A 19,447-nucleotide genomic window follows, 5' to 3' on the forward strand; every position below is an offset into this window, starting at 1 on the left:
CCAGGTTATCCTTTGCCGGTTTTCTCATAAATTGATCGCTCGTTGTCATGAAAGCGCAATAGTTACCCCTGCTGTTATATGCCATGTGTGTGCTGCTGCAGATTGCACACGAGGTGCTCTTGTGTTAGCATGAAGATCCATATTTTTGTGTCAACATATTTTGACGACTCCGTTGGGGAATTGACTTCTTTAGCCACGACACAATATGAATCTGAGATCATCACCAACAACATCATCACGCCATCTATCTATATCAAGCCAGAGGTACAATTTGCAAGTGTGTTACCTGTTTCTCAAGCTTATCTTGCAAATACAATAAATATGCCTCTTAATACTGCTATGCATGCGCTCTCTAGTTATGTAAGTACTATGCAAGGACTATGTGATGGTAATGAACACCCCATGTTAAATAATGTTGGTACTACAAATTTTAATAATATTAGCAGCATGCAGCAAGAATTTATATTCTTAATTCATCGTCATTATTTACACCCTCTAGTGTACCACAAACCAGCATGCCAATGGATAATCATTATGACAGAGTTGATATGATAGGATCGGCCAATTATTTTGAGCATCATATGTTACATCAAATGCTTTTAGATCAGAGGCAACACACTATATTTTTTCAGCACCATATGCAAGACATAATGTATATAATTCGGCTTCATATACCACCAATTTTGGCCGAATAGATAGGAATTCAGAAAATATGCATTTGCCCCCAAACAACACTGTAGCATATAGTGTATCCACTACATCACCTCAGAGTTTCGGTATTCCTTATAGTTCATTAATGGAAAGCTATTTTAGTGTTTCTCAATAAAATACATCACGTGTGCAGCCCAAAATGTTGTATTCGTGTGATACATCACAAGCACATACCTTTACCCCAAAGTAACAAGTTGATCTCACACCTACTAGATTCATAGCCGAGCGACATATAGGGCCTAAATGTATCGAGGGACAATCTGATATGAACAGAGATAAAAGCATGTAGGATATGTGAAGAAGTTTTAGAGTATGAAGGTAGAAAATAATTGATTAATTTGATATGGGAGATTGTTAGTTTCTATAATTCAAATTTGGGTTCAGGGGAATGAAGGCCGGCAACTGTTGAAAAATGTATCGGCTAAAACTAGTTTTGGGCATAGAAAATGGGTGGTCTCAGATGAGGAACAAAAGGCTAGTATTTTGATAAAGTATCATTGTGTAAATCGTAAGGGTGTATCACAAAATTTGGATGACAGCCATGGTGTGCAACAGCGCATAGCCGAACACGAAAAGCATTCTGGAGGTAGTCAATCTGATGAGGAAAGAAATCATAGTATCTCTAATGCTAGTATAGTCAAATAACATACGGGTAGTTTGGTTGTGCAAAAATAATAGGAGATCATAGCGTGATTGAAGTAGAATTGTGAGAACGGTAGAAAAAGCTGCTTTTGTGCTATCGAAAAACAAAGCAATGTGTCGTTAAGATAAAGGAGCTTCCATCTATGGATACTCTGCTAAAAGAGGTACAATATGCAATTGTGTTATTTGCTTTCCTATCTGATTCTATAGTTTCAATAGATAAATATATTGGTGATACTATGCTTAATGGTTCCGAAAGATTGGATAAAGAAGGTAATGTAAGTAAATAATTAAGTTCGAGTACAAATATAAAAAAACCAATTACTATTGCATATAAACAGTTGGTTAGTGACCATGGTAATATGGTTCCATACCTGCGGGGTTTTAAAGTGCTAGAGCTTGCAAAATTCACAGGTAAGGATGGTAGAATTGTTGTAGAATTTGTCAGCCAAGTTCTTGCGTCATATGGGAAGGCCGATAATAGTAATATATTAAAGTTAGAATCATTTCTAGGTATTGTATTTATATGGGTTATTTTACTTATTTTAAACTCGGTCTATATTTGGTCACAAATGGGGTATAAGTTTTGTGATTATTTTAGATTTAGAGATACAAGGCCAAGGCTGAAAGAATTTGAGAAGACTGATATTAAGGAAATAGGGTGTAATCATAGGATATCAGACAAGACAAAGACAAACAAATGTATACTCGAATGGGTAGATAACAAGTCTGAACCATTCGTTTGCTTAGACTTAAAGTTGTCTCCACATAAGGATCGGCTAAAGAGGAAAAAGTATACATTTGATATGACTATGTGTGATCAAAATTTTGATGTCTTATTTCAAGATAATTATATTAGATTCTTTGATCACCATATCATACCATCACTTCAAGAATTAGGTGAACATGCATATTGCAAGTGTCATAATTTGTTTGCTTATAGTACTAATGATTGTAACATGTTTCGCCGATAAATACAATCGGCTATTAGTGAAGGGCAACTAAAATTTGTAGATTGTCCAAAGACAAGGAGGCATGGGTAGACAAAAAGCCTTGTCTTTTGAATATGACAATTTTTTAGGATAAAAAAGTGTAGATTCAGCCACAGGAAATCGATACAACGAAGGGGAAGAAAGTAGCGGTAGCCAACAAGATTGTTAATGAGAAAGGCAAAAAAGCTAGCAAGGTGTTGCACAATAAGAAGAAGATAGCCACAACAGTTTGAGTCCCTAAACAAAGTGAAAAGGCCAAGTTAGTTATGCAAGCATTAGTTGCTACAACTACATCAAATGCAAAACCAAAGATGACATTTAAAGAGCTTTCGGTTAAATATACAGGTGGTAAGATCGGACAAAAAATTGATAATCGACTAAATAATATTAAGGGATCAAGGTTACCTCAAAGACATCGTGGGGTCGGTATGGTCCGTGGATACTTCCTTCAACACATTTTGAACCATCTGACCCAGTGTATGCAGCTCCAAGAAGGCCAGTATCTAAAAGAAAATCATATGATACGAATTATCATTTTGATCAAGGGAATCACTCCAGATATCAAAGAAAGAGAAAAATGGTCAAACAAGTTTATCATGTTAAAAGGGATGGTAATAAGGATAAAAGTTCATATTTGCATTCAAAAGATAGGAAGCCGACTATTGTACCTAAGGAGCTGATAAATGTGAATTTACTTGAAGAAGTTGTATCGATAACTAATAAACATGTACATGCTTAAGGTAATCAAGCCATACACACATTTGGTTCGGGCTCCAGCATTAGCATGCAACGAGGAAAGACAATATATAGAAGAAAAATTATTGATGTCAAGCTTAGCAAAAAGAAAAGATCCAGCAGCTCAATGGTAAATGATGTAACCAAATGCATGGGTTCCAGTCCAGGTTCAAAGCAAGAAAGTGAAAAGGCAGTTGCTGTGACTAATCGAAAGCATATACTTGGTGTGATTAATTGCAAGAAGAAGGTGTGGGTTCCTAGATGTAGCACGTGAGTTCTTCCTCCTACTGTTGCCACCCTTGATCTCCACAACCTAGGGCAAGCCGCCGGCCGACCGTACCCTGACGAGGTCCCTCCCGAGTACGATTTGCTGATGAAGATCCGTCGCTGCAGTGCCAGAATAAGCTTCTCAAGTGCTGCTTTCTGGGTTAGTTATCGTTTGTTGGTTTGCTCGTAAATCGGTTGCTCGTTGTCGCGAAAGCGTAATAGTTACCCCGTTGTTGTACGTTCTACATGTGGCGCTGCGGATTGCACACGAGGTGTGTTGACGCGAAGATCCATATTTTTGAACCAACAGTCCGTCTACATAAACAGATGCAAATACTACATCTATCGAGCTAGACTACAGAGTAAAACTCGAATGAAACTTCACTCATAGGCTAAGATAAAAATATATATTTATTTTTAGACAAGGCAAACACTCTGGCTTGGTCCCTTCCCTGTGGTTGTGGCGTCACACCGCAACACGTCTCGGCGGTCGCCGAGCGCCATCGTCTCACACCTCGTTCGTCTTCACCTCAACCCGTTGCGCTCTGTGGCTTGGCTGTACCGCGCACACGACATGCGCTGCTGCTGTAGCCGCGCCTGTCAAATCAAGCGCGCGCCGGAGAAAAATGCTCCGCACAGTCGCGCGTCAAAGCCCGCGTTTGTTGCCTTGCCGCCTCCTGTGGCCGCGTCGCCATCGGCCACGGCGGCCGGCCTAAGCTACCACGCGACCCCGACCGCCCAAAACGCGAGGACGAAAAGGAAGCCGAGCACAAATCCCGCGATTTTTCCCGACCCGCTCTGCTCGGCCCCGGCCCCGGTCACCATCTTGTATGCGCGACACTGGGGCACACGTGCTTATCAGCCATCAATACGCAAGGCCAGCCGGAGCCCGGAGCGACCGCTTCCGGAACCACGCACCAATCCGCAGCGATCCTTGAGATCTCGATTCCGGCAGTTGGCAGCCGCTCGTCGGTTGGACTCCTCGCCCCCCAAACCCCAATCCGTCGCTTCGGTTTGAATCCGCGCGCGCTTTTGCCGACGGATTCCTTGGTTGTGGGTGGAGGAGGCAGGCGGCGCAATGGTGGAGGTGGGGAGACGGGTGCGGGGGTTCCTGCGGAACCGGTGGCTGGTGTTCGTGGCGGCGATGTGGATGCAGTCGTGCGCGGGCGTCGGGTACCTCTTCGGCAGCCTCTCGCCGGTGATCAAGGCCTCGCTCGGGTACAACCAGCGCCAGGTGGCGGGGCTCGGCGTCGCCAAGGACCTCGGCGACAGCGTGGGGTTCCTCGCGGGCACGCTCTGCGCCGTGCTCCCGCTCTGGGCCGCGCTCCTCGTCGGCGCCGCGCAGAACCTCGTCGGCTACGGCTGGGTCTGGCTCGCCGTCACGCGCCGCGTCCCCGTGCCCCCACTCTGGGCGGTGAGATCCGTCGCCTCTCTCTGGTCACTAGTATTTTCTTCCCTCCCCATCTCCGATGCTTCCGTTTCGTTTTCCTCTCTACGGCTGCATTGGTTGGTTGCACGGTCGCGCTCAGCTCAGCTGTCCTCTTGCACTTACAGCCGCCGTGCTACAGTTTATTGCATGCTTTTCAAATGCTTAAATTTCTCTAGCAATCGGCTCATCCGCCCGTGACTTTCGTTGATTGAAGCGTGCACGATGGTTTGTGTGGAATGCATGTTGAAATTTTGGCCTTTCATATGCAGTCGTTGTTGAGGTTTCAGTTTCATAGCATGGCGTGGCAGGATGTTTAATACACTTCTACTGTTTTGGTACGAATGGAGTTTCTAAGGTTGGGATTAGGGAAACCAGTCATTTCCCGTGCCAAATGTTCTTTCTTCAAATAGCGTACGATTTTATTACTAACCACAAGATTGAGTGTTCTGGTCATTTGAAACAAAGATGCGTCAAACACGCAGCCTGATTTGATTTTCTTCTTAACAAATATAAAATACCACATGCCTGCTGTCGAGGATGGAGAGTCACAGTTGGATTCTTTCAGTTAAGATTAGAAAAGACAGCAAATTCCTTGTTTCGGCATAGTGCTGCAGTTGGACTTGAACACTTTCTGTTACTTGTCTCAATAAAGCACAGTGTACAGTCACTGTGGAAATGAATCTCTGTTCATCTAAAATCCTAAACTTCTCGAAGTTTCATTGGCTCAAACAAATAACCTTTCTTTTCCTTTTGTTGTGGCACATGCATAAGAATATTTTAATATACGACCTATTAAATACGTTTTCTTGTTGACTGAGGTGTACTTCTCCTGACGTGTTAGTTGTCGCTTTCCTCTTTCCATGTGCGTTTTGTTATACGCCATTATCTAATCTCTGAAAAACACTCTGAAGTCCAGGTTGTACATACCAAGTGTTTTAGCCTCAATATCTTTTCCTACTCCATTAAGCAATGTACAAACTAAAACATCTGTCTGGATTATTATTTGAATATCAAATACAGCTGCAACAGGATCGATTACTCTTTTGTGCATAAATAAGTGAAATGACATCTGATGGGTCGGTAGTTGTTAAGAAAGAATGTCACATCTTAAAGATCTAAATCTTGGTGTGATGTTCTGGTAGATGTTGCTCTGTAATTTGTACGTGAGAAGTTTCTAAGATCAGGATCAGGCTAATGCTTTGCAATATCAAATGTTCTTTTACTTTTCAAGCAAGATAAGAGCCGTTCAGTTAAAGCACAAGATTAGTACCCTTACTGTCTATGAGGACAATAGTTGATGTTCTTTCTTTCTTTTTTAAATCAAACAAATTCTTTTATTTCCTCAGATACTTTAGCATGTGGAGACCAATAATATTTGTCTTGTAGGAAAAGCATAACATTTAGTTTCTGTCACTTTTGGGCTGAAAACTGCTAATCTAAAATACTGAAAATCGATGCTTTTTCTTTCTTTCTTGTTTTGCATACTCTCATAAAAGATGCTAAAAGTTCAGTTCAGAAACAACTCTGACTTTTTCATTGTCTTCAACAATTATTTTATTTTCTTTCTGATGTATGATATTTTCAAATATAACATACCGCCTATTGATGAGCGTGCGTCCTTATTGTCATTGTCTTCAACAACTATTTCTTTACTTTCTGCTTTATGATATATTAAAAGAAAACATACCACCTGTTGATGAATGTGCACCCTTGTTATCACCTCTGGAGATTCTTCTTTTCCATTATGTATTTTAAGCCAAAGCTTCATTGTGGATTATTACTGGTATAACAAATACGATCTGCTATTGAGTTGCCTTTTTTTTTTGCAAATAAATAAGTGAAAAGATGATGTCTACACTATATGCATTTTTCGCTAGCGTGCATGAGTTAGTTGCAAACTGGTGGATAGTCCAACTGGTGGGTATGGCACCCATGTCTTGTGGCTAATGGTGTCTCGCTAACTATCATGGATTTTGTGGGATTTGGTCCCCTGATCTCTCACAAGACACCCTAAGCAAAAACTATGATGATGAACCTACTGGATCTTTGCCCAGCCCCTCCACAGTATCAACATAACACCCAAATTGCTGAAGTACGTCCTGATGCAGGATCCCAAGTCCCCCAATTCAGTTTTGCATTTGAATATCATAACAGATAACACACAAATTGCTAAAGTGCGTCCTGGTGCAGGTTCCCAAGTCTCAGTTCATTTTTTTTTTTTTTTTGTAACCTTTGATCCTTTCATAATTGTCTTCTACATGATTTTTTCTTGCCTTTTTGTATTTCTTCAATTATTCTTATGTTAACTTTCATGCTAAAAGTTTCCTGACTTTCCACAGATGTGCATTCTAATCTTTATTGGTAATAATGGTGAGACATACTTCAATACTGCTGCACTCGTCTCATGTGTTCAGAACTTCCCCAAGAGCCGTGGACCAATTGTTGGTATCCTCAAGGGATTTGCTGGTTTAAGTGGCGCAATCCTAACGCAGATTTATGCCATGATACACTCGCCTGATCATGCTGCACTCATCTTCATGGTTGCAGTTGGCCCAACGATGGTAGTTATAGCTTTAATGTTCATTGTCAGACCAGTTGGAGGCCACAGACAAGTACGGCCTTCGGATGGCACAAGTTTTACGTTTGTATACAGCGTCTGCTTGCTGTTGGCAGCTTATTTGATGGGCATCATGTTACTTGAAGACCTTGTCAACTTGAGTCACTCAGTTATTGTCTTGCTTACCATCATATTAATCTTCCTCTTGCTAGTTCCAATAGTTATCCCAGTGCTACTCAGCTTCTTTTCGGACAACGATGAGAGTATTTATGAACTACTGTTGCCATCACCTCGGAAAGAAGAGGCAAGTGCATCCACAATGTCTGAGGAGCAACATGAGGTTATACTCAGTGAGGTGGAGGATGAAAAGCCGAAGGAAATTGATCTACTTCCAGCTTCAGAGAGGCAAAAGAGGATTGCAGAATTGCAGGCAAAGCTATTCCAGGCAGCTGCTGTTGGCGCTGTCAGGGTTAAAAGGAGGAAAGGTCCTCGACGAGGAGAGGATTTCACACTAATGCAGGCACTGATCAAGGCTGATTTTTGGCTTCTATTTTTCTCCCTTTTGTTGGGCTCAGGGTCAGGTCTCACTGTCATTGATAATCTTGGGCAAATGAGCCAGTCATTGGGTTATGAGGAAACCCACATTTTTGTGTCGATGATTAGCATTTGGAACTTCCTTGGACGTGTTGGTGGAGGGTATTTCTCAGAGATTATTGTCAAGTAAGATTGTGGCGCATCTTTGCTGGAAAGTACTTCTTGTGCCATCAGATTAGTATTTTGTTTAGTTCGTATTCATGAAGCATTCTGCAATCATGAATTAATAACGGTCAAATGCTTTGCTGCAGCATAAAGTTAACGTAAATCCTGACCAGTTTACCTTCCATCAGTTCCATGCCAACCGATGTTTTTCTTAGATATACTTAGTGTTTGTTCCTATCATATTTTCATTTAAAGTTTCCTGCATGACATAGATTTTCAGACTGGTAGCAGATCTGGTTGCTAAGAACGACAAAATTTGTAGGTCACCCTGGGAAAATGTAAAGTAGAGAAGAAAAGGAAATGAAAACATATACTCAGAAGATTAAGTGCCTGGGTTAACAAACAGAGCAAAATATTACTGCAGAGAACTACTATACTAAACTGATCTGATTAAGTTTTTTATTTACTTGCCTATATGAACTAAACCTGCAATATCTAAATTAGTAACTGAGTTGTTCAACCTCAAAATAGTAACTGAGTTGCTCAACCTCAAACATAGGGACTTCACATAAAAGGAGACCCAGCATCTATAGGATGTCTTCACTTTCTCTCTCTCCTGTTTGTTGATGATTTCCTTCTCACATTTTTTCAGAGATTATGCATATCCAAGGGCAATTGCATTAGCTACAGCTCAAGTTCTGATGGCGATCGGGCACTTCACCTTTGCAATGGCTTGGCCTGGAACAATGTACATCGGCACACTGCTTGTCGGACTTGGCTATGGTGCCCACTGGGCAATTGTGCCAGCCGCTGCCTCTGAACTATTTGGTATGAAAAATTTTGGAGCACTGTACAATTTCCTCACAGTCGCAAATCCAGCAGGCTCCCTCGTATTCTCAGGCATCATTGCCAGCGGCATCTATGATGCTGAAGCTGCGAAGCAGGCTCAGCAACACCACAACTCGACGTTGCTGGCAACGCCTGACAGATTGCTTAGCATGGTCTCCGACGTCGCTCCAGCATTGAAGTGCGAGGGCGCCATTTGTTTCTTCCTCTCGTCCCTGATCATGTCTGGGTTCTGCATCATTGCCGTTGTCCTGAGCTTGATCTTGGTCTACCGGACAAAGATTGTGTACACGAATCTATACGGGAAACCGCGTACATGAAAGGTCAATCCTCAAGGGCCAGAGGGCATCATATATAGCTCCAGAGTTATCGAAATATAGTTCAGTTCAGAGTTTACTATGTGGTGCCACGCCATACCATGTACAGGTTTGCTGTCGATCTTGAATCTTCCCTTGTTCTGCAGAGGTTCTCTGGAGAGCAGAACAGGAGTTTTGCGTTTTCCTTCTGTTTAAAATATTTTGTTACATTACAAAGTACTCGTGATACGCGCATTTGTAGTCGCAGAGGAAGCTCTCAAGCAATATTCTAGTCAGTGGCTGCAGCCTGCAGATGGGAAGTTAAACATCGTTAAGTATATAAAAGTTTATGGTGGAACTATGCCTTTTGCTCGAATTTTGCCGTATTCAGTTGGAAAAATTTGTATATCTATGTAATAAGCTGGAATTTTGCTGTATTCAGTTGGAAAAATTTGTATATCTATGTAATAAGCTGGAGTTTTTTTTTTTCTGATCAGTTGAAAAGTCGAAATATAACACATGTCTGGAATCAGGAAAATTGAATAAATGAATCCTTTACCCCTTGACCCCGGCATCTTTAATACTCCCTTTGTTTCAAAATATAATGTGCCGTTTGACCCGGTGTTATCTCCAAGATTAACCCTTGACCACTAAGTTTTCATAGATTGAATTGTTAGTAACAACAAAATTATAATAATACGTGCTGGTGTAAAGAATAATAAGGTTCTCTGGCAGTGGGATCAATGACGGTCAAACATCAGCCTTTTCTACACGTTATGATTGGACACGAGTATGGTCCCCTGACGTGTCCAGCCAGCGACCACGCGACTAGTTTCTCCGACTAGTCTCCAGGTCTCAAAGGAAAATCCTATGCGCCTAATCAGTCTAATTTCATTACATATTTTTCCACTCAAGTGTTTTTTCTTACCCGGATCGTCCTTCCGGGTTGATCTAGGCGTGGCCAGCATAGGCTTGTCGTGTCCCGTCCCGTAGCATTAAATACTACGGGACGGCCTGACAAGGTGTGGTAATAGGTTTTGCAGGAGCGCAGACGGCACGTGGGGACGGGATCAGGCGGATCAGGCGATAAGGATGGCGCAGGCATGGGAGCGATGACACAGACCCTGCAGACCGACATGGCAAATGAAATGCGGCTACTCGTCGTAATGATGGGTATAGGTCAGAAGGATTAGCTAGGTTTGGATCTAACTTGGGTTCCTATATAAGTACTCTCTCCCTCAGATATATAAAAGGATAGAGACACAGAAAAGAAGGTAAGTGTATCTAGTTTATTCAGACTCATACCAAAAAATACACAGGGTGTAGGGCTATTATCCCAGGGAAGTCCGAACCTAGATAGCCCTCGATGTTCTTGAGTTCATCACACGCACGTAGCTATAACATACAGCCCTAGGTCACAGATCACGCGCCCGTCATCAGGTATACCCCGGTGTCACCATCAGGGGCAACCCTCGACATCTGGCGTGCCAGGTAGGGGCGCGTTTTTCGCATTTTGGTAAATTTCTGTAGTGTGTTTGGGCTACCCATGGCTAGATCCACCGCAACCGACGAGCTTGGCTCCAAGGAATCGGGTTGTCGTGGGGTGTTCACCATGAAGCAAGATCCAGATGAGCCCAGGGGCTGAAGAGACCTTCACGCTGCTAGGTCCTGACGATAGACTCTAGGCTATGTGCCTTGGGGGAAAATCGCCCCAGCAACTACAGGGCTTTCCGGAAAGTCCCCCTCCGTGCCGGGATGGTTTGCCAATCGTCCCGTGCGTTGCCCTCTTTTTACGGAATGACCCAGAGCCGTCTGCAAGGTAAGATCCCTAATCAGGTAAAAAAGTACCCTTGAAGCTAACCAGATATAGGCCCTCTTTGGGCAGGTTCATCCAGAGGACAAAAATAGGGTTTTCTGCTCTTCAATTTTTCTGAAAGAAAGAACATTCACTTTTTTGCGGAGGAAAAGAAATAGTTTGTTCAGAACATCAGAAGACCACAGGTTGCGGACACGGTACGGGTCGTATGGCAAGAAGGGCGTCTGAAACCAGGGATGGACGAGCACATGACCATAAACGGCAATAGGTCATTCATGATAAGGGGAGTGAGGCTCGAACGAGCTCGACCCTACCTCAGGTACATAGTTCAGTTATGTTTTTTTTCTAATTATTAGACGATATTGCGGAATATAAGGGCCTATTAACTAGAATACGAGCAACGCCTGTACAAGGGTTGATACACCAACCAGCGATGAGGCACTCGCTACTGTGTGTAACCCAAGTATATATTGGGTGCCAGTGCTTGGGCCAGCCAACGACGATGCTCTGAAGTAAGAAAGCTAAAGCGGCGTTTCATCGGCTTTAAAGTCTAGCACTGTCCCTTGCAAGAATAACTTCTTAGGCCGGTGAGCTGGCTCATCTTGCCTCTTCTTGCACACCTATCTTGGTCAGAGTCTTTGAAAAAAAGATTCACATGACCACCCACTGTGGTCTTGGACCAATATGGAAGGGATGCTCTGCTTGAAAATGGAGCACCAAAGGCAACGCCTCCTTCGGTGTCATCGACCTCGGGTGGCCATCATGTGGTCGCCCTGCTAGATTCGGGTACGGCCTGGATGGATCAGATCTCGGACTACCTTTAGAATCAAGCGATGATATGTTAGCAGAAAAGGTCATGCGGCAAGCTTGCAAAAATACTCCTTAGTAGAGGGACACCTTTACCACCGAAGGAGCAATGACTTTTTACTGAAATAAGTCACTCGGGAAGGGGGGAGCACAACGTTTCCCAACATCCTTGGAGGCATCAACGGTGGCCGCGCTTCATACCGCTCTCTGATTGGAAAAATGTTTCGGTAAGGATTCTCTCAGCCCACGGCCCTCCACGATGCTTGTGAGCTGATGAAATGATGCGTGCTATGATTGTACTATGGCTGATATATCAACTAACCAACCCAAGCACCAAATAACTACGAACCACGAGATTCGATTCGCCAGTCGGAGATCGCCTATCAACCACCTTCGATGGCCAACTACTCGGGTAGTGACCAGGTGGCGTGGCGAGAGGGTGATACAAACCCAAGCGAAGAGTTTAGCGAACGTGCTCTACATCCGAGCAGCCCAATGCCGACGAAACCCCAGGCGTTTCCACGACCACAGGGTTCGGAAGGGACACTGGTCGCGGACAACCCCAATGCGATCTATAGTTCACAACCTGACATGGTCAAGTTCGCCACGGAGGTCGGCCACAAATCACATGGAACATCAGTTCTATATGTAAGACTGCTCGAGAAATGAGCATGTTTTCCTATTTTGCAGGGTCTTCTGGACGAGCGTGGAAACATGACTTGTAAGTCTTTTAAAGTTATAGAATTGGGCTCCCTATTTTGCATGATTTCACGAACAGAAATGATTTCCCACTAAATTGTAAGTTTTTCAGTTTCAAAGGCTTGACCGCCTGGTTGGACCAGATGGTCGGGGGCTAGAACTATTAGAATCTATGTTTGGTTCTGTGGTAGCCAAGTTTTTTCCACCTGAACGCTCACCTTGATGGGGTGAGAACCAGATGTGGCCACTCACGCAAAGTCAAAGGTATAGACGCTCGTGGGATCAAGACCATAAGGCCACGGGTCCCAATTCGAATTGAGTGCTGATCGCCACTGAGGGGCTTATCGTGCTAAGGGCTAGCCTAACGACCACGAGGCCTCAGGTCCCAACCCGGGTCGAGCGTTGGTCACCACCGAGGGACTTGTCAGACCAAAAGTCATCATGAGCACAGGAACCTAACTCGCGAGCAACTACTCCATGGAACAAAAACAAGCCACTCGCGCAAAGTCAAAGGTATAGACGCTCGTAGGATCGCGACAACAAGGCCATAGGTCCTGATTCGGATCGAGCACGGGTCGCCACCGAGGGGCTTGTCATGCTAAGGGCCACCCTAACGACCACAGGTCCCAAATCAGGTCGGGCACTGGTTGTCACTGAAGGGCTTGACGCGTTAAGTCATCGCGAGCACGTGGAACCTAACTCGCGAGCAGTGCAACGTGATCCCCCCATGCATAGCAAGCACTCCTAATCTACTCGCTACCCAAACACAAGAAAAACTTGCTTAAATAACAAGTCCTCTCATTACAAAGTAACCCCCTGGGCAACACACGAGGGCTAACACTAACTTTCTGATCAGTACATATGTGACCCAAAAATATGTGACAGGGGATCAAACTGAACAGTCAAAAAAAGAGAATGAACGACAGGTAGATATAGGTCAGCCTGACCTCAAAGCTCCTCTGTGGTCCTCGTAGCATCCGCAAAGCCTTCAGAGACTGTCGGGATAAGGTCAATGTCTATAAAATGCTCCTGGGCAGAGGCCAAGGCAAGGTAGGCGTCGGTGGCTCCAACATCCAGCAAGTGGTAACCCACCGTCATGCCAAGCCTGTCCTTGAGATCACGAGCCTCCTCGGAGGCCGCCAAAAACCAGTCAATATGACTAGTCACACTGTTCTCTAGTGTCGGGCAAACCTGAATGTCGGCGGACCAGAGCAACAAGTCGAAGGGGGTAAAAGCCCGGCTAAGGCGATCGTAGAACTTTTCACGCCGCTCATAGTTCTCCTTGAGCATCTGCTCATGGTCCCTCCGCGTCGCAAGGAGTTCATCCTAAAAGTGGTTGAGGCGATCGTAGAACTGTTCTCGCTGCTAGTCGTTCTCCCTGGTCATTTGCGCTAGGTCCCATCGTATTGTAAGCAGCTCCTCCCGACAAGCTAGTCGACAAACAGGACAAGAGCCATGCAGGAGTCAGCTCATGAAATTTTACTCAGCTAGACGAAGACTACATGTAGCTCAGACGGTCGGACCAACGTACCTTGGAGATCGCCCTGCAGACTCGCTCGCTCGACCGCAAAACCCCACTCACACTGAGCCACCGCCTTCCGAGTATGCTGGTCGTCGAAGTTATCAGTAAGCATGCTTGAGGGAACGCTGCGAGCAGAGGGGCCGGTCGTCTCTAGCCGTGCTTCATTTATGGGTGTGGTTGGGGGCTCGAAGTGAGCACCAGGTTCGGACATGTCATGGATTCTACGACCACAACGGTGACACAAGCTTATCAGAAAACAAAAAGGCATCAACCAGATATATTACAAAACTAGAGTTACTGCCAGTTCTTACTGCTCGGTGGTCTCCACCCTAAAAATAGACTCTACAAAATCTACAGCCCCTTGGCACTCCTGCTGCAGCTTCTCCTCAACTTCAGGTCTGGTGGCCGCGACTCCCTCCCGAACGACATTCGGATTGAAGTTAGGGTCACGATTGTGGTAGCACCAGAGGACGTAGCCTGCAGTCTCCCTCACTGCCTCCACCACGTCATCTGCGGCTCTCACCGCTAGGATACCCAGGAGCTCAAAAAACCTCTCCGAGGGAACCTTGGTGGTGCGTGCCCAGGATAGGGTTGTGGGTCGTGATTGTGGCTGAATGTCCAGCTCAAGGTTCTCCAAGGGATCCGCCAATACCTTAAAGGCGTCCAGGAGAAGGTCGTGGATGGTATGCTCATCCGCCTTGGGCTGGAGGTTCTCGGTGGAGGGCGCAGCTTTCTAGTGCTGGAGCTCACCGTACTTCTGCTGAAGCACGAGCCTCACCTCCTTCTCCTGAGCCAGCTGCCTCTCTAACTCGGCACACCTACTCGCCGTCGCCTCCTTGTCAGTAACCAACTTGCGGATCGAGGCCGAGAAACGGGCCACCACGGAGAGCAGGTTGGATTCTGAAATGGGCTCCACGACTGGCTCTGTCAACACAGGAGTCACGATTAGTGCTCTCGGGGCTGAGGCCAACACTAGAGGAGGGACCGGAATGCACTGCTGTGGCACCAGAGGGGAGTCACGACCGGGGCCGTAGGAGTGGTCGAGGGCCTGCAATAACAACAAAACCACATAATCAAAAGAAGAATACGAACTCGGTGTATCCTACACCAACTAGAGAACTCACCGTGGATACGAAGATGTGAGCACGAGCCTGGTCCTCGTGAAGCCGTTGGACCGGCTGTTCGAGGACGACAGGCCTGCGGATGACCCACGAACACGCTTGGACGCGTCCAGGACAGACTAGTCCCCCGCCGGTCTTTTCCCCCTAAGCTCAGACGCTTGGTCTGCAGTGGCCTAATCGCTCCTGATCTGGGTAGAAGGGGTTTGGTCGAGGGATGTCTGGTCAGTGGGCACCTGGTTGGGGTGAGGCAGGTCGAAGCGACGCTGGTCAGCCCCTACTGGCCGGCGCCACTCTCAAGACTGCCACCCATAGCCTCCGTCTGGCTCTAGGCAGTCTAGCCACCTCCGCAACCAGCTGTGCTAATTTCTGCGGTCGTGGCCTTGGCAGTCACCGAACGCAATACGTCGACCAGTGGAAGATCCTGCTGTAACACAAATTATAACCCATGGGAAGATCGGGGATCAAAAAGTCTAAGAAAAAGCTAGGCATACCATGCGGCGGGCCCTCTCCGAAGGCGACAGATCGCACAATGGAAAAGCGTCTCGCGGAGGTCCATTCTTCCTCGCAGCGGCCCCCATTAGGAGTTTGACCCGCTAGTCAACGACATCGTCAGCCAACACTGAGATAAGGGAATACGTAAAATACCATACGATCAACAAGCAGACACCATGAAAATGGATGCGATGTTACCTATGGAGCTTTCCCGAGTGACGTCATCCCTTCCGGTGTACAAATAGGTCGGTGCTCTCTCCTTCGCAGAGGGCACGGTCGGTGCTTGATGAAGTCGCGGATGACGTTCGCTCCTGTCAACCTGGTGTTCACGAGGTTCTTGACCCGGGCCACGAGGACCAACAGCTCCGTGGAGGGCGTGGGGTGGTTTCCCAGTCCTCGTTGTACTGAGTCGGTCTGCTTGGCACGTGGATATTATCCATGGTGTCCTCGGTCTTGAGGTAGAATCAGTCCTCCCTCTAGCCCAACCATGAGGACTTAAGACCCATCTCGAGGTATGAGTTGGTGAGACCGTCAGGAGACGAAACCTGTAGCTCCCGGTGACCGTGTAGAAGTACCTGAAGAGATCGAGGCACGACTCGACCCCGATTAGGTTCTCGCACATGTGAGCAAAAACGCTCAGCATGATAATGGAGTTGGGGTTGAGGTGAAGGTGATGGACGTCATAGAAGGAAACGACGATAGTGAAGAACTCGGAGAAGGATGGCACGAGACCGGCCAGGAAGAAGGAGGCAAATATCACGATCTCTCTCTCTCAACCTCATCTTTGTATTTGTGTTAAGTGATTAAGCCCTAGGCTCGCAAACAACGATAGCACCGTCGCTCGGCTTCTACCGAGGACCTAAGTATTTCTAAGCATTTCGAGTAATTCTAGAAGCTAGACACCAACTATATCATCAAGGCTACAATCATCAATAAGTCAAAGTAGAGACAATGCATCAACATAGGTTCTACCCATATTAGCCCGACACTAGACTCAACACATGCAAACATACATAAAACATAATTTATCAATTTAGACTCTGTTCAATTTGAACAAAGGGTGCAGTATGCTTAGATGCTTGCATTACTGCTTCGGAGTTTACCCGATACTTCCCGCACAGAACTCATAGAAATGCGTAAGGTTGGCGTTGTCCTCGATCGCTCTCGCGTCACGCTACGGACCTTCGTTCACTACTGAAAAACGCATGCAATGATGATCATGAATGCCGTGCAATGAAGGATGCTCCACAATATATGACAACATTGAAGATGCAATGTTTCCAGGTCATGAGTTTGAAGGCCTCAAAGATTTCCTAGTTTGTATTGATGCTAAGCATTTAATCATTTCCTGATTAATTAAGCTTAACAGAAAGCTTAGACCTAATTAGAAAATTAATTTATACTTAACATGAGGGTGATTATTTTTAATGAGCAAGGAATCAATTAATAAGATTTGCAAAATTGATTTCATCAATTTTGGAGTTACCAATATTTAATTATGGATTAATGAAGCTCAAACATATTTTATTAACCCATAAAATTTGAATACATATTTCATAGCTCCTAGTATTTTAACATGTATATTATGCTCATACAAACCCAATAAAATTGGATAATTTTTGGAGTAATATTTAATTGCCTATGCATTTTACAAGTTTCTGCCGAAATAATACTTGAACAAATAATCGATTTCGCGATTTCTAAATTTACCATATATTTAAATGCCTGAAATCCATTTTACACCGGGGGGGACTCTAGCCTCAACGGTTGACAGTGGGCCCGGGTGTTTGACTCAGGTCAAAATCGACCCGAGGCCTAGCAGCACAGTGCCCCAGAGGCGACAGCTGGCTCTGCCAGCCTCGCCGACGGCAAATGGCGTGGCGGCGGGGACCGGGGAAAGCAGCCAAAGCATCAGCACGGCACGACGGACCCGACTGAGACACACGTGGTCGACGGCAATGGCCGAAAAATGACGAGCGGTGGAGCACAATGATGACAACACGTCGGCGGCTCGATTCAACACGCTGGCGGCTAGAGTATGGCACAATCGACCCGATTGAGTACATTTAGAGTATCTACGCGAGCATGCAAATCCAATAGCGCTCCAAGTGGCTGACCAGCCCGGCGGTGGCTCAGTCGGCGACGAGCACACACGATCGGCGGCGCAAAATCGCGCGAGGAGGAGCGCGCCATCCACAGACTAAGCCCAAAATGACGCACGCTAAAGCAAGAGGGGAGCTCGGAGAAGCTCACCGCGGGTCTAGCTAATCATTTTTACCTATACCCATCATTACGACGAGTGGCCGCATTCCATGTGACAGCCCAAATTGCTTAAGCATATCAGTAAGCATCATATTTATTTATTTTGAGCAATTTTTAGCATACAATTTTAATTAAACATAAATAATAGCTAGTCACTCGCCGTAATGATGGGTAAAGGAAAAATAATAGGAAAGAATTTTAAAATAAAAAATAATAGAAAAAATAAGAAAAATAAGAAAAAAAATCAAATAAATCAGAAAAAATAGGAAAAATAAAAATATTAGAAAAATCAGTGAAATAGAAAAAAGATTTAAAAAAAGAAAAAAAAGAATGCATGAATATGTCACATGCTAGAAAGAATAAAAATTTAAAAAGTACATATGACGTGTTGCATGTGGTCTAGTGACATATTACGCTATACTGAATGTTAGTAATAGACGTGCTAGAAATTCCTAATTTTTTTAAATCAGTATGTACATCATTAAATAATGCAATATGTCATATTATATAACACATTTTACTTTTATGAAGGAACCAACAAGTGAGTCTATTTTTAACTGGCAGTATAATGTAATATGCCATTGGACCACATGCAACACGTCATGTATACTCTTTAAATTTTTTATTCTTTCTAGCATATATATCTATATTATTTAATGTTGTACATACTACAACATACTATTTATATTTTAAAAAATTAGGAATTACTAGCATATCTATTACTAACTGTCAGTATAGTGTAATATATCACTAGACCATATACAACACGTCCTACATACTCTTTAAATTTTTATTCTTTCTAGCATGTGACATATTCATGCATCATGATTTTTTTTTCAAATTTTCTGATTTTTTTCTATTTTTTCTGATTTTTTTAAAGAAAAATTCTGATTTTTCGTTTTCCTGTCTTTTTCTATTTTTATGATTTTTTTAAAAAAAATTGTTTTTCCTATTTTCCTTGATTTTTTCTGATTTTTATTTTATTTTTCCTAGTTTCATGATTTATTCTGATTTTAAAAATTTTGGCACCCGATATGCGCCTGGTGGCATGCCATATCTGTACCAGAGGGGTGTGAAGGGTTATGGGCCTGTGATACACGAGTTAACAATATTAGGACATGTTTTGTTCACTAATATCAATTACCATATCTTTGACAAAATCTGTTGGCAAAGTTTAGCAAATAAATTAGTCTATAATAGTAGAGTCAAAGGTTAAAAACTATGACACTTTAAAACTGTAGCAACTAACCTAACAACTGTCAGAGAAAGTATGGCAAAGAACCTAACATACTCTTAATGATCCAACTCTGCAGTTTAAGAGTCTGTAGACCTAAATAATCCAACTTGATAAGTTCAAAAACAGAACCAAATAAACTCTTAATGACCTAAATCTGTAGTTTAAGAGTCTATAGACCTAAATAACCTAACTTGATAAATTTAAAGACCACTAATACATTTTACTAATTAGTTATTATATAATGAGGAGACAGATCCTGATAACACAGTCCTCCATTTAAATATTTAATCATAGTACGAGCAAGGTAGCATGAATTC

At 44.1% G+C, this 19,447-nt stretch overlaps 1 protein-coding gene across 1 annotated transcript; it reads left to right on the forward strand.

Annotated features, from left to right (window-relative positions):
* The first annotated feature begins 3,954 nt into the window (after window positions 1–3,954).
* On the forward strand, window positions 3,955–9,661 carry LOC133898961 (protein NUCLEAR FUSION DEFECTIVE 4-like). The gene is made up of 3 exons (XM_062339800.1): window positions 3,955–4,761; window positions 7,116–8,053; window positions 8,685–9,661. The coding sequence occupies exons 1-3, from the start codon at window positions 4,426–4,428 to the stop codon at window positions 9,196–9,198; spliced, it is 1,788 nt and encodes a 595-aa protein (XP_062195784.1). The 5' UTR covers window positions 3,955–4,425; the 3' UTR covers window positions 9,199–9,661.
* Window positions 9,662–19,447: the final 9,786 nt, after the last annotated feature.

The sequence above is a fragment of the Phragmites australis genome, chromosome 18, assembly GCF_958298935.1.
Source record: "Phragmites australis chromosome 18, lpPhrAust1.1, whole genome shotgun sequence".
Classification (NCBI taxonomy): domain Eukaryota; kingdom Viridiplantae; phylum Streptophyta; class Magnoliopsida; order Poales; family Poaceae; genus Phragmites; species Phragmites australis.

Coding starts and splice junctions, on each gene's coding strand:
- LOC133898961 (XM_062339800.1), top strand. CDS start 4,426: ATGGTGGAGGTGGGGAGACGGGTGCGGGGGTTCCTGCGGAACCGGTGG. Junction 4,762..7,115: donor CCGTGCCCCCACTCTGGGCG/GTGAGATCCGTC, acceptor GACTTTCCACAG/ATGTGCATTCTAATCTTTAT. Junction 8,054..8,684: donor TTCTCAGAGATTATTGTCAA/GTAAGATTGTGG, acceptor ACATTTTTTCAG/AGATTATGCATATCCAAGGG.